Genomic DNA, 15,310 nt, shown 5'->3' with positions numbered 1-15,310 from the left:
GCACTAACAACGGCCCTCCCTGACTCACGAGCATCCCATTTATATGCATGGGCCACCCACATCAGAGGGGCCGGGGTGGGCTCTGTGGGAAAGCACAGTGAGCGAGAATTTACCTAGATATTTTTCTTCTTGGTGGGTGCTACACTGCCTTTGGCCTCTGTCACTCCAGAGTTGAGGATTGAGACCAGTTTTAGAAGCTGCCACATGTTGAATGTGTAGTCTGTGTTCTGCTGCTGAGTGAAAGGGTTGAAAGCCCTACTTTTCACTCTTTACTCTCCTGTGTCTGCCTCATACTAGTATTGTTTGGACCCCAGCTTCTCATTCCTATCTCTTGCCTCAATGATGTATTTCTGAAGTATTGTAGTGGTGGTTATATTTCCAGCCGTTTCCACCAGATCCTTTCTAACCAGTAACGTTTTCGTTTGCAGTAGGAATGTAGCAGAGGACCGTTTTACTGAGAATGTGCTGTGTTTCAGGGGCACTGTGTTCAACCTTGCAAGTTAATCTAACCACGATTTATACCATGATTTCTGTGGGAAAATGCATTTTGAGTTCCAAAAGCTGGCGTTAAAATGGAATTTTGGAATACATCCCATTTTCTAGATCAGTACTCTGTGTGTGTGTGTATTTGTATAGATCAAGAAGCTTTTATATTTTCTTCTGCAGAGTACTTAATTTTAATTTTAATTTAATATTAATTTTAATACACAACTTTCTGTTCTCCAGGATGCCCAGGGAGTAGAGGAACGAGAAACATTAGCAAGAATGGCAGCTAATGTTGAAAACACGGCTTCTGCTGACTCAGAGGCTTATATTGAAAAATACCTCAGAAGTGTGCTGGCTGTGGAGAACCTTCTTACTTTAGATCGTCTCCGCCAGGTTAGCCAACAGAACTGGTAGCAGCGGTGCTGACCCAGCCTGATTCTCTTCGCTTCTCTGCAATTCACAGTGTTGTTACATCTAAACTTTTGAAGCATCTGTTTAAGTGGAGCATGTTAATTTAGATTAAACTTGTCAGTTAAGTCTGTGAACATACAAAAGCTCCACTAGGGAAGTTAGTTTTACCAAGACGGTAAATGCTATCTATCTAGTTGCCTTGAGGTAATGGGAGAAGATATTTCACTCTTGCTGGCCAAAGAATTATTTTAAATCTTTGATAATGGACAATAATGTTGCTGAAGAAATATGTAGGAATGTGGCAGAATGGGCCCTTTCTCGCTTAGCTGGACATGCCTGCCACAGCCTTAGAGTACATCTCTAGACGGGGTAATAGAGATGCCAGCAGTAAACCTAATCCTTAGTGGAACCCTAAACCTCATTTTACGTAGCAATATTGAGACTTTTTTAGGTTTTAACCAAAGATCCTTATGAAAAATAAAAGTGAATGATCTAATTTTGACGATCTTTCCCATGGGACTAACTTCTGGCCAGTTTTAAGGCAGCCGTCAGTAGATAAAGAAGAGAATGATCTAGGTAACCTCTCCACTATACAGTTAACTTTGAGTGTTCCACAGCGATTGGAATTAGGTCATTCCACGCTGTGAAGGAACAGCCATGATTTCAAGAACCAGGAATGTGTATGTAGAGACAGTAGCTCAAAGACTGCCGTACGTGGTATTGCTTTGGCGGTGAGTCTCTGATCTGTATTTTTCCTCTGTACGTTTTCTGACTGACAGGAAGTTACTGTGAAGGAACAGTTGACAGGAAAGGGGAAGCTAAGTAGGAGGAGCGTTAGCTCTCCCAACGTGAACAGAGTGAGTACATGGACTCCATGTTCTGTGCTCTGCCTGAGCTCTCCTTCCCTGCTCCTCTTTCCTTGGATAACTCTTTTGTATCCTTCAACTCTCCCCTCAGATACCATTCCCTTCTCCGAACTGATTTAGGTGCCCCTGTTCTCTACCTGTAGCATCTGTGCACACCTCTGTCCCTGTCCTCACCAGTATGATAGGGAAAGTGCCCATTTAAGTTAGTCTCTAATGTTTCTCGCTCATTTTTGTATGAGCAGTGCCTAGCTCAGTGACTGGGTGTTCAGTGACTGAGTGTTGAACTAAAGCAAAACTAGCTGCATGCCTTGAACAAGCCATTTGAATTTTCTGGGCCTAACTTAATTACTTTTAAATTGAGAAGTCTGGACTCGGTTTACAAACTGAATTGCTTAAAGGCCATCCAGGATAGTATAAATGAGTAAAATAAGTTAGGTATGTTTCATAACAGTGTCTTAAGTTTGTTGTTTTTAAAAACATAGGTATAATTTATGTGCATATTAAGCACACAAATAATTCTTCACAAAGAAATATGATTGTGGCCCTATGACTTATCTCTCCTTACTTTTGACAAAGATGGGGATATGAGAAATATTACCTTTGTCTAACTTTACACCAAGAAAAACCACAGTACAAGCATTGTAATGAAGAGCAGCTGACCCTTAGCCTTAGTGTTTGAGAGACGAAAGTGAGAGGTAGGGAGAGTATCAAATGGGAGGGCACACATGGCCCCTGAGTGACTGAATGACATCACTAATGATTTCAGACTGAAAGATTGGGAACATTCTCAAACAGTAAGAAATACTACTTTCTTTCTTTTTTTTTTTTTTTAAGATTTTATTTATTTATTTGTCAGAGAGAGAGAGAGAGCACAAGCAGGGGAAGTGGCAGAGGGAGAAGCAGGCTTCCCGCTGAACAGGGAGCCCGATGTGGGGCTCGATCCCAGGACCCTGGGATCACGACCTGAGCCGAAGGCAGACGCTTAACCAACTGAGCCACCCAGGCGTCCCAAGAAATATCACTTTATTTCAACTTAAAATCTCATTTCTTCAGAAAACATTAAAATGCAGAGATACTTACAGAGATTTGGTATTTAGAATCCTATGGTTTAGGGACACCTAGATGGCTCAGTTGGTTAGGTATCTGCTTTTGGCTCAGGTCATGATCCCAGGGTCCTGGGATCAAGTCCCACATCAGGCTCCTTGCTCAGTGGGGGGCCTGCTTCCCCCTCTGCCTGCCGCTCCCCCTGCTTATATGTGCACACGCACCCTCTCTCTCTCTCTCTCTCTGACAAATAAGTAAAATCTTAAAAAAAAAAATCCTATGGTTTAAGATAAATAGCTTGTGTCTGTACGTCTGCTATGAATACCCAGAGAAGGAAGTTGTAAGATCAGGACATGGTAAAATAATTAGTAACCTGGTACCCTTTAAATAGAAGGGGATAAACAGACGAAGTACCCCTTGCCCACCCAGTTGTTGCCTCAGTATAAACTGGGTATCTGATCTTATATAAACCTCCCACCTCAAAGTTCAATTTAGTTACAAAAAAAATTGTGAGGGGCACCTGGGTGGCTCAGTTGTTTAAGTGGCGGACTCTTGACTTCGGCTCAGGTCATGACTTGAGGGTCCTGGGATCGAGCCCTGTGTGGTGTTCTGGGCTCAGTGCAGAGTCAGCTTGGGGAGTCTCTCCCTCTGCCCCTCCCCCACCTACTCCCACGTGCACATGCACGCTCTCTCTCTTTCAAAATAAAGAAATCTTTAAAAAAATTGTGCCTAATAATGTCTCAAAGTACACACTAGTCTAATTTACAAATGTCTTGACAACATCTCTGCTACCATCTGACTAACATTATGTTGATTTGGTTTTCAAATTCTTGTAGTTCCAGGACCGTAGATTTCTGTACTTTCACACCTAAAGGACTAATCCCCTTTTTATTTCTTCTTCAGTTGTCTGGCAGCCGACAAGATCTTATTCCAACCTACAGTCTAGGCAGCAATAAGGTAAGTGTTTATAAATATTTCTCTGTCAGTCTTAGACCAATTTCCCATTCGACTTTCCTCTTCTCAAATATCACATGTTCGTTTTGCCTGCTAGAATTTCTCCTACTCTTCTAGGCTACGTGAAATTTACTGGAAAGTGTTTACAGTTCATTTCTTTTTATCTGCCAGTTAAATTAAGGTTTATTAGACCTTGTTACTCTACTTTTTAAGTGTTAAAAACCAATTTTATTGCTTGAGTTCATGTTTCTGTATAAAATATTCTTCCTGTTTGCCCCAAAAAAGGAACTTTAAATCAGATTTTTAATAGTAAAATATTGATATAGTGATTGCAAATGTGTGAGGAATAGGAAGATTTTATCTGGAAGTTAGTATTATTTGCTAGAAGAAATTAAAATAAGGGAACAGAACTTCTGTTAGCTGGAATTTATTGTTAATGTAGTGTTCCCCAATTTAGCAGTGGTTTAAGCATAAATTCTTTATCATTTACTTAAAAGGATTATACTTGAAATTGTTGTAACTGGATGTCCTATATCACAGTTTTGTGCCTGACGTTTTTTGGAGAGAACTGGTTAGGTGTTGGTACTGTTAACTGTGGGCAACATGCTCTGTATTGGTATCTTAACCCTTGAGGAGGGTAAAAGTGAACAGTGTCTTATAAAATGGCCTGATATCAGGGATTTGTTTGAAAATAATTCTCAGGGGACGATGGGGGTATAGATAAAAGCAGATTGGCTATTTAACGGTAATGATTATAGCCTCATGGGATTTGTTATACTACCCTTTCTACTATTGTTAATTACTCTCTACTCTGTTTTTGTATGTTTGAAATTTTCCTTATAAAAATTTAAGAAAAAGAACAATTAGTTGAGGCATAATTAGATTTATTCTTAAGATCTAGGTTACTAGGAGTTTACCCCAAATACATAAAAATGTTTGTGTGTGTGTGTGTATGTATATATATATATATATTCCATTATTTCAGGCAAACTCCTAGTAACCTAGATCTTAAAAATGAACCATATATAGACATATAAATTGCTCTCCAACTCATTAATTTACTGATCACCCTACCATGTCTCTCCAAGTGTGCTAAGTACTACTCCTTTATACTGATCCAATGATAGGTTTGATCCGTTCTTGAAGAGCACAGCACAGGTCTCGATTACCAGAACAAACCTGAGTTTTTGGGAAATTGATTGTGTCATTATTTTTCAGTGTAAATAAATGAAATATTATAAGGAAAATATATTTATAAGGAAAAAACACGACTTTTTGTGGGTTTTTTTGGAACTACATCTAATCCACATTCTCAATTATATTATAAATTCCTTGAAATAAGTGGCCAAAATTTTCTATCTACCCCCAATCTCCTTATGTTTAAATAGAGAAAATAATAGTATCACTTGGAAGAAAATTACTGTGCTTCATTTACACCAAATAAATGGAATAAAGGAATGTAGATGCTATACTAGAAATATGATGGAGTAGGAGACCAAAGGAGGGAGTGGATGCTTTTAAAGGCATCATTCACAGACCAGGAGAGGCTGCAAAGAGGTGATAATCCCCCTAAGCTGAAAGACTGCTGAGTTCCCTCCGAGGTGGGGAAGGAGTAAAAGCAGCAATGTGAACAGAAGCATGGAGGGATGAACAAGCGTGCTATGTTCGTGACACTGCATGCAGTGTGACTAAAGGAGAGGGGTAGGTGGGGTAGAACCCAGAGAAAAGGGACCTGATTGTCGAAGTTCTAACATTATGTACTAAGGAGTAGTGGAGGAGGCAGGTAGCCCCTGAAGGACATGTTAAAGTTGAATTGGAAAGTGTTTTGTAACAGTCCACCTAAACTCGACTTGGGTTCCTGGCTGTGGCCCATAAAATCACATTAGAATAATGTATACAGTACAAATAACATACAGTTATCAAAGCAAAATGTGAAAAAAAATGTACTTCGAGGATGGAGAGATCAGGTGGGGAGGAGATTCAGCCGTGGGAGGGAGAGGGAGAGCAAATCAGGTATATTACGGAGATAGACTCTCTGGAACTCCATAGACAGGAAGGCTGGGTGAAGAAGGAGATGAGGGTGACATGTACCTTCTGGATGACAGAATAGAGAGATGAACTGTAGGAGGGGCAGGTTTGGGGAAGAAAACGATTTAGTTCCGTTTTTGACATGAGGTATCTGTGCCAGTTGAAGGGTCTGGAAGCCTGGGATGAAGACAGATTGGGGAGCTGAGGGCATATTTGAAGCGGAGTGAGGGATTAGATCTCAAGTCGGAGCCAGTCGGCGTGATAATACTCAGGTCATCTGCCGGAGGAGAAGCTGGCCAGAAGACCCAGCAGAGAGTGGCTTGGAAACTGGGCCAGAAAGGACTTTTTAAGCTGTTTGGTTTTTTCCCCAAAGATTTTATTTATTATTTTAGAGAGAGAGCATGTGCGCACATGGGCAGGGGGAAGGGCAGAGGCAGAGAGAGAAGCTCAAGCAAACTCCTCAGTAAGTGTGGGGCCTGACACGGGGCTCAATCTCACAACCCTGAGATCACGACCTGAGCCAAAATCAAGAGTTGGACGCTCAACCAACTGAGCCACCCAGGTGCCTGGCTTTTTAAGTTTTAAGAAGGACTCTTTACGGTTTCCTCAGACTGTAAGATGAGGATGTGATAGTAAAGAGCGGGCGTGATGGCTTCAAGGTTACTTCGCGGAGTTGGAGCTCTGGCTGTGCAGGCCCTTAGGGCCCGCGGTCCCAATGGAGTTGCCGCGGTGTGCACCATGGCATCTGGAGGTGGTGTTCCTACTGATGATGACCAGACGACTGGGCTGGAGAGGGAGGTCATGATGGCTGCACAGAAAGGACTGGACCCATACAATATGCTAGCCCCAAAGGCAGCTGCAGGCACCAAGGAAGACCCTAATTTAGTCCCATCTATCACCAACAAGCGAATAGTGGGCTGCATCTGTGAAGAGGACAGTAGTACCGTCATCTGGTTCTGGCTGCACAAAGGCGAGGCCCAGCGATGCCCTAGCTGTGGAACCCATTACAAGCTGGTGCCTCACCAGCTGGCCCACTGAGCCTTTGCACTAATTTACTCAAAATGTGCTGTGAAGCGTCTTTGTTGGCTCCTTCTCCCATAAAAAAAAAAAAAAAAGTTTCTTGGAGACCTTTCACAGGGCAATTTCTGTGGAGGGTTGGGGACAACTTAGCAGGACATGTCATATTAAATGAGTAAATGTAACATTACATATTTTTGTTACCTACCAGGACCTTCCCTTTTTTAGTCATCTTGATTTCTTGGAGTACCCTAGTGAAGAAGAGGAATTTTCACCCTCTCGGGTTTTACTGATATCATGGTGCCATCACAGCAACAAGGATATGGATCCCTCCACTCTATTTCAGGGTATATTTTGAGTTGTCACACACTGCAAACAAGTTAAATACCCTTTTCCCCCCCATTGCAGCAGTTCACAGTCTTCCTCAAAATTTGGCCTTGCTTGCCCCTCCCTGACCATATTAGTCCCCAACCCTCTGGAAGTATTGTCAGGGAAAACAGAAGGTGCCAGCCTGCCATTACTAACTTTGCTCCCAATCCAGCTGTGAAGCTATTATTTTTATCTCCTTTTGAACTCCTGGCATCCATGGGCCCTGAAATGTTTGGTACAAGGTGTAGCTGGGCTTTAGCAACATCTCATCACTGTGGCATCCCTTGACTTCTCGCTAGGGTAAATGAATGTCCACATATCATAATTAGAGACCTTTGGCTATTCAGTAGGAGAAAGGTAGAGGAAACCTGTTTTAAGATTTTTATGGGATGGGCCTGTTTAATGAGTAAGGAAATTCCGGCGATAGAGGATTGTAACTGTGATGCTAGAAAACAAAGTGAAAAGAACACGAAGGAAAGAGGATTTGATTCCAGACTTACTTCAGAAGGGAGTACAGAGTAGCTCCCTCATTTTCAGAGGAGGGGTTCCCTCAATGGTTTTACCATCTAAAGCAGAGCATCTTAAAAGATTTTTAGGAAAAATATATAGTCCTAAAATTGTATTTTCTTACTAGGGAGAAAAAAACCATTCCCCTGCTCCCTGTGGCCTTTAAATGAAACAAAGAATAACACTTTCAAATATAGCATTGCCTTGTATTCAAAATGTGTTTTTAATACTACCCATAAAAGAATTCCTCAAGACCAGGTAGTGCTTAAACTAATTGACCTACAAATTATCAAATTCCTATTAAACCCCTTGAGACAGCAGCAGTGCTTATATACATGTGAAATGACATATGTACAAGAGTGTCCATTGAAACATTGTTTATAATGGTGGAAGATTCGGAAACAAACTAAATGTCCATTGGTTTGGTCTGGTTAAATACACTTAATCTGGGCACATGCCACACCCTCCCCCCCCCCCGACATACACACAAATAAATAAATGGGTACTATGCAGCTGTAAAAATGATTAGGAACCCTTCTAGATACCAATATGGAAAAATTACCAGGATATATTTGATGATTAAAAAAATGAAGTGCAGAGGTGCGCCCAGGTGGCTCGGTCGGTTGAGCATCCGACACTTAGTTTCAGCTCAGGGGGTGATTGCAGGGGTCACGGGATGGAGCCCCGAGTTGGACTCCCCTCTCAGCAGGGAGTCTGCTTGAAGAGTCTCCCTGCTGCGCCTCCCCCAACCCCTCTAAAAAATAAATAAATCTTAAAAAAAAAAAGTTCAGAGGGGTGCCGGTTCAGTCAGTTAAGTGTCTGACTTGTTCTCAGCTCAGGTCTTGATCTCAGCGTCATGAGTTCAAGCCCTGTGTTGGGCTCCACACTGGGCATGGAGCCTACTTAAAATACACACATACATACATACATAATGAAGTGCAGAATAGTATGCTGCCATTTATATTACAAAAGGAGGTGGACAGGAGAGAAGTATGTGTGACTGTTCATACGTTTGCTTACATATACATAAGAAACCCTAGAAGGATATTTAAGAAGCTAATACCATTACTTATCTGCCTGGAGAGAGGGTGGCAATATGTGGGGAACTGAACAGGTGGGGGTAGAGGTAGATTTCTCACTATGCCTTTTTATATTATTTGGTTTTTGGATCATAGGAACCAGTTACCTATTTTTTTTAAATTAGTATTAAAAACATATATATATATATATATGAAAATCTCAATAGGAGCAGAAAAAAATTGTCAAAATTCAACACCTTCTCAAAAAAAATATATTAGAATTGAAAAAGTTTATTCCCTACTCTTGTAAGTAGCTAGAAGTTTTTGTTCCCTTATGTGTAAGTGGTTTGAGAAGGTCTCCAGTTGCTCTAGCTGTAATAATTTGTACACAAAATCGTAAAGGAAATTGTTTTGAAAAATCTCAAAGACTCTTTTTTTTTCTTTTCTTTGGGGGACTTCCTGCATTCTTCAGTTTTCAGAGATCCAGGGACAGGTAATTAATCCATTAGGTTTTCCTAATGAGTGGGAGATAGGTACTATCCTACTACCTAAAACTTGTATCATGCTTGTTTTTACCTTGAGAATAAGAATGAATTTTTAAATGTAGTTTTTATAAGCTGACTAAATTTGGCACTGTACTAATTTTTTGGCTCTTAGTCTTTTGTTAAAAATAACTTTGGTAGTCAATAGATAGGATTCCTTTCATATGCTTCTTTTTCTAAGACTGTAAATGTATCTGTCAAAAGAGCCCAGGAACTAAGGCATCTTAGTGAATTTAGAAGGATCTGGAATGTGAGGAGTTGCTGGTAATTCATATTAAGCAGATAATACAAATAAATATTTGGGAACTTGCAGGATGTCCTTTTCTCAAGCATGGGACAGGGAAAGAGGAGTAAAATGGCAAAAGTGCTTTGGGCATTCCTTTGACATCACAGAACTCTTCTCAGCAGCACCATCTTGGTTTCTTTGCCTGAAAGTATTTCATGCACAAGAGAGTCAGAAATAGAACTTTAACCTAGAGTTGATGATGCTTAAAATGCTAGGAAAATGTGTTTTGGAATAATTGAATATTAGTTACATCTACCTTGCAAACTTGTGTGGGCCTATTTCTAAAGGTTCTGTGTCCATTAATGTATGTGTCTATCCCTCTGATCTTGATTATGAAAGCAGAATTATAAGCCACAGAATTTGATATGCTGTCTTCCCCCTGTATAAGATGGGAACATTCAGTTTCGTTGAAACAATGCTCAGAAGCGAGGAGAGGCCGCAGAAGAGGTTCACATCTCTCTTTCTCTCCTAATTTTCAGTTGTATCATGGCCACACTAAAAGCTGTGGGAGGGAGGCAGGGATGGAGTTTGATAGGATTAGGGCTCTTGAGGAGGTGAGAGGAAGTGGTGAACTACTAAAAACAGTCTCCTCGTTTGGCTTATGACACTTGGAATTTGCCCAGCCATATTTTACACACCCTTATGCTCACTACATATTAGAATTGGAATTGCTTTACTGAGCTCCACCAAGATTGAATTGATGGACCAATTAATCTTAAAAAGATAAATTGAATTTGATGAACTACTCCTAACTTTTAAATTCACCTTAGGGCCTAAAAGAAATCATTTTTTTCCCCCTCTCAGGTTTTTATCTAAATTCTAGTTAGTTAACATACAATGTAATAATAGTTTCAGGTATGCCATATAGTGATTCATCACTTACGTACAATACCCAGTGCACATCACAACAAGTGCCTTCCTTAATCCCCATCACCCTTTTAGCCCATCCCCTGCCATCTCTCCTCCAGCAACCCATCAGTTTGTTTTCTGTGGTTAAGAGTCTGTTTTATGGTTTGCCTCTCTCTTTTTCCCCCTCTGTATTCATCTGTTTTGTTTCTTAAATTCCACATATGAGTGAAATCATATGGTACTTGTCTTTCTCTGATTTATTTCACTTAGCATAATACTCTCTGGTTCCATCTGTGTCGTTGCAAATGGCAAGCTTTCATTTTTTTTTTTTGATGGCTGAGTGATAATCCATTCTGTGTGTGTACACACACACACACACACACACACACACACACACACACACACACACCATATCTTCTTTATCCATTCATCAGTTGATGGACATTTGGGCTTTTCCCATAATTTGGCTATTGTTGGTAATGCTGCTATAAACATTGGGGTACATGTATCCCTTTGAATCAGTATTAAAAAAAGTCATTCTTGATAGGTTTTTCAATTAAAGATATATCCCTCATCTATTGGGACTACACCAAAATACAAAGCTTTTGCACAGTGAAGCAAACCATCAAAAAAACAGAAAGGCAGCTTACCAAATGGGAGAAGATTTTTTTTTAAGATTTTATTTATTTATTTTAGAGATAGAGAATGCAGGCGGGAGGGGAGGGGCAGAGGGAAAGGGAGAGAGAGAATCTTAAGCAGACTCCACACTGAGCACGGAGGCTGACGTGGAGCTCGATCTCATGACCCTGAGATCATGACCTGAGCTGAAACAAGAGTTGGATGCTTAACCAACCGAGCCACTCGGGTACCCCCAAGTGAGAGAAGATATTTGCAAATCAAATATCCATTAAGGGGTGGAATACTCAAAATATATAAAGAACTTATACAACTCAACACCAAAAAAACCCAAATAATCTGATTAAAAACAGAGATATGGTGAGCGCTGTGAATTGTGTAAGACTATTGAATCACAGACCTGTACCTCTGAAACAAATAATACATGATGTGTTAAAAAAAAGATAGTAGGAAGGGAAAAATGAAGTGGGGGAAATCGGAGGGGGAGACGAACCATGAGAGACTGTGGACTCTGAGAAACAAACTGAGGGTTCTAGAGGGGAGGGAGGTGGGGAGATGGGTTAGCCTGGTGATGGGTATTAAAGAGGGTACATATACTGAATAGAGGGAGCACTGGGTGTTATATGCAAACAATGAATCATGGAATACTACATCAAAAACTAATGATGTAATGTATGGTGATTAACATAACATAATAAAATATATAAAAAAAAGCTTTTCCTCCCCACTTTTGAAAGGAAGTAACCATCTCTAAGCAATTGACCATATGTGTGTGCTCCTCTTATTTTTTTTAAATAATACACCCATATATTAAAGACAATGGTGGTTTTAAAATAATACATCTCTATATTATTTAATAACAATGTGGGTTGGCAATTTTATTTTTTTATGTCTGAATAATAAACATTCAGAGTGTGAACATGGAGAAAAAATAAATAAAAACAGGCAGAGAACCTGAATAGACAGTTTTCCAAAGAAGACATACAAATGGCCAACAGACACAGGAAAAGATGCTCAACATCACTAATCATCAGGGAATGCAAATTAAAACCACAATGAGATAACACTTTACACCTGTCAGAATGGCTAAAATCAAAAAGACAAGAAATATCAAATGTTGTTGAGGATATGAAGAAAAAGGAACCCTCATGCACTGTTGTGGGAATGGAAATTGGTGTAGTGACTGTGGAAAACAATATGAAGGTTCCTCAGAAACTTAAAAACAGAATTACCGTATGATCCAATAATTCTACTACTGGGTATTTACCCAAAGAAAACAAAAACACTAATTCGAAAAGATATATGCACCCCTATGTTTATTGCATTATTTACAATAGCCCAGATATGGAAGCAACCCAAGTGGCATCAATAGATGAATGGATAAAGAAGGGGTGTGTGTATAACACACACATACAGTCACGTATGTACGACGGGATATTACTCAGCTATAAAAAATAATGAAATCTTGCAATTGCAACAACATGGATGGACCTAGAGGTTATAATGCTAAAGTGAACTAAGTCAGAGAAAGACAGTTACCATGTGATTTTACTCATATGTGGCATTTAAGAAACAAACAAAGGAAAAGTGACCAAAAAACCCAGACTCTTAAATACAGAGAACAAACTGGTGGTTGCCAGAGGGAAGGAGGGTGGGGGGATGGGTGAAACAGATAAAGGAGATTAAGAGTATACTTATCTTGATAAGCCCTGAGAAATGAAAAAAATATATATATATAATTGCAGTGATGTTGCTCTTTGCTGTCAGTGGATATTTCTTCATCATTATAAGGCAATTTTTTAACAGATACAATGAAAACTTAGCAAGCCTTTTATGACCAGTCTACCAAGATGGACTTAGCGGCAGAATTAATCCTCAGCAGATTGTTTGCTTATCCATCTAAAAATTGGCTGGGGGCGCCTGGGTGGCTCAGTTGGTTGAGCGACTGCCTTCGGCTCGGGTCATGATCCCGGAGTCCCGGGGTCGAGTCCCGCATCGGGCTCCCTGCTCAGCGGGGAGTCTGCTTCTCCCTCTGACCCTCGCCCCCCTCATGTTGCTCTCTCTCTCTCTCTCTCTCATTCTCTCTCTCAAATGAATAAATAAAGTCTTTAAAAAAACAAATAAATTTGGCTGTGCATTGAGACCTTTTGCAATGCAAGGAACACTGTCAACTTAAAAATATTGTTATTTCTAAAGCCATTTTAGATGGAATTATACTTTTTAATAAGTTAGGAAGATATTGTGTTTATCGTCTTCTGATTGGAGTTTTTGATGCAGTTAAAAGTATCCAAAAGCTTAAATGAATATTCAGTTAACAAAACTGATTTTTGTGCTTTGGCTACAACACTTTCCTGAAAACTGCAATTATTTAGTGTGGTACAGGTAAAGGCTGAAGCCAAATATGAGTCACTTCTTCTTTAGTTGCGTTAGAAGCCACCTTTGGACCTGAAATGTTACTGGCACTTCTCTTTCTTTACCTCTTTGTCACTTTCTGATCAAAAGCAGACCTCTTTTTTTTTTTTTTTTTTTTTTTTTTTAATTTGGAAAATCCAAAGTATTTGTGTCTGGAGAGAGCAGTAAAAGAAGAACTGTAGGTGCACAAGGAAGACCAAAGCATGTCCTCAAGTCAGCTGAGAGCCTCCTGTGTTTTCCCTGTTCCATTTTGTCTTTACATACAAAGCCAGCTAAAGTAATTGCTATCTCAAATAGGGTTTTATTTCTTGGAATTCAGCCTGTTAGCACAAATAATCCCTAATAAGTACGAAGCTAGTTTAAGGCTCTAAAACAAAGCCAGAGTTTTCTCTCTTGTATCTCATCATCTTGGCTGATTCTGAAGTTGGTAGACATGCAGAATGTTAGAAACAAATCACAGATCTATCTTTTCAGATTCCAGACCTATCATAATCTTTTCACTTTGAGAAGCGAGCTCTTAAGAGAACAGAAAGGTCCAGTGTTTGACCAGGTCCTTTTTATTCATTGTCCTGACTTCATCTCCCTCTGAAGTACCTTTAACTGAGATGCTTCCTTCCCCCCCCCAACATTTCAGTAAAGGGAAAATAACTCTGGAACAGCCAGGGATGTAAAATTTATTGGAAAAACACTAATTGCCTTGTCCCTGAGGGGCAGTGTGTGTAGTTAGACACTGAACCACAGGTTTCGTTTTTGGCAAGAGAATGGACATGCACTACAGGAGAAAAAGAGTAAGTGAATGATTTCAGTGAAATATTTCCCCAGAGATCTGTGGGTGTCAGAAGGAAGAAGAGGGAGCGTTGTACCCAGTTTATCATCCAAATCTGTTGTTCCCTCTGAGGCAGAGTCTGTTCTTTCCCAGCTCAATTTGAGACACTCTGTGTCCCTGTCTTTGGTTGGGAACAGTTAGCATGTGAAATTCCTCAAGGTTAAGATGACGGTTAAGGTAGGATGGATGAAGTGAAATGAGTTTCCATTTTTCATCATCCGACAGGGCTAGTGGTCTGGCTAAGGCGGTATGTGTATAGTGTGTGCATTCTTTCAAATGTTCTCTCTTGAGATATTTGCATATATGAGACAGTAAAAGTTACTGCTTCCATTCTGATTGGTTAGTAACACTGTGTAGGAGTACTACACAGTACTAGCTGGGAAATACTACCCGGGAAGCTAGTGGAGCCCCGAGCGTGCCTTGGGGAAGAGATGACACCTACGTTGTTTGTCACTGGACCATTATACACAAATGGCTGAGGTGCTGACTCCAAATCAGCTACTTAGTTTCCCTAAGAGACAGAGTGCCACTGTGTCAGCTGCCAAACAAGAACAAAAAATCGAAAATAGAAAAGTAAATTTATTCTCAAATTAAGTAAGTTGTCTTCAAAACAACCTTGCATGAGCTTAACACTGTAAACAAAGCATGAGGCTTTTCTTCCTTGGAGAAGCTCCAAAGAGCATTGACCTTAGTGTGCAGCTACCTGATTGTGATGTCCCAGAATACACAAAGCTGCGGCTTCCCAGACAATTAAATTTAAATGCAGAAGACATTAATGAAACATTAAAGTATGTAAATCAGTGTGTGATTCATAGTAACACAAATGGTCCTACAGTGAAGTATTTCAGAGTTCATGGTTTCCCTAATCATCTCTTCATGTCTCTTTTGTTTCCTGGCTTCCTAATGCTAAGACATCATACCATTTTTTTTTCTTTTTTTAAATATCAAGTGCTGAGAGGGTTCCTCGGGAAAAGTGGCATTCTCGGAGGTAAACAGGATCCAGATCGCTTAAGGTTTATTGATTTTATGATCAGTACTTAGGTTGCTGCTAAAAGCAG

General features: G+C 40.1%; 2 protein-coding genes across 2 annotated transcripts in view; both read left to right on the top strand.

The window, feature by feature from the left end:
* KIF13B (kinesin family member 13B) overlaps positions 1 to 15,310 on the top strand; it is a 196,845-nt gene that overhangs the window by 146,028 nt on the left and 35,507 nt on the right. Inside the window, exons 33-35 of the mRNA XM_028114271.2 lie at positions 727 to 879; positions 1,677 to 1,754; positions 3,711 to 3,764. Of these exons, the coding sequence (XP_027970072.1) occupies positions 727 to 879; positions 1,677 to 1,754; positions 3,711 to 3,764 (285 nt within the window). The remainder of the gene's footprint in view (positions 1 to 726; positions 880 to 1,676; positions 1,755 to 3,710; positions 3,765 to 15,310) is intronic.
* On the top strand, positions 6,434 to 6,863 carry LOC114217427 (cytochrome c oxidase subunit 5B, mitochondrial-like). The gene has a single exon (XM_088021440.1). It carries the CDS (start codon positions 6,438 to 6,440, stop codon positions 6,825 to 6,827), a length of 390 nt encoding a protein of 129 aa, XP_087877566.1. The 5' UTR covers positions 6,434 to 6,437; the 3' UTR covers positions 6,828 to 6,863.

Source organism: Eumetopias jubatus, unplaced genomic scaffold, assembly GCF_037043125.1.
Source record: "Eumetopias jubatus isolate StellerSeaLion01/CBP00866 unplaced genomic scaffold, mEumJub1_p1.0 scaffold_2, whole genome shotgun sequence".
Taxonomy (NCBI): domain Eukaryota; kingdom Metazoa; phylum Chordata; class Mammalia; order Carnivora; family Otariidae; genus Eumetopias; species Eumetopias jubatus.
This window is presented reverse-complemented; position numbering and strand designations above follow the sequence as displayed.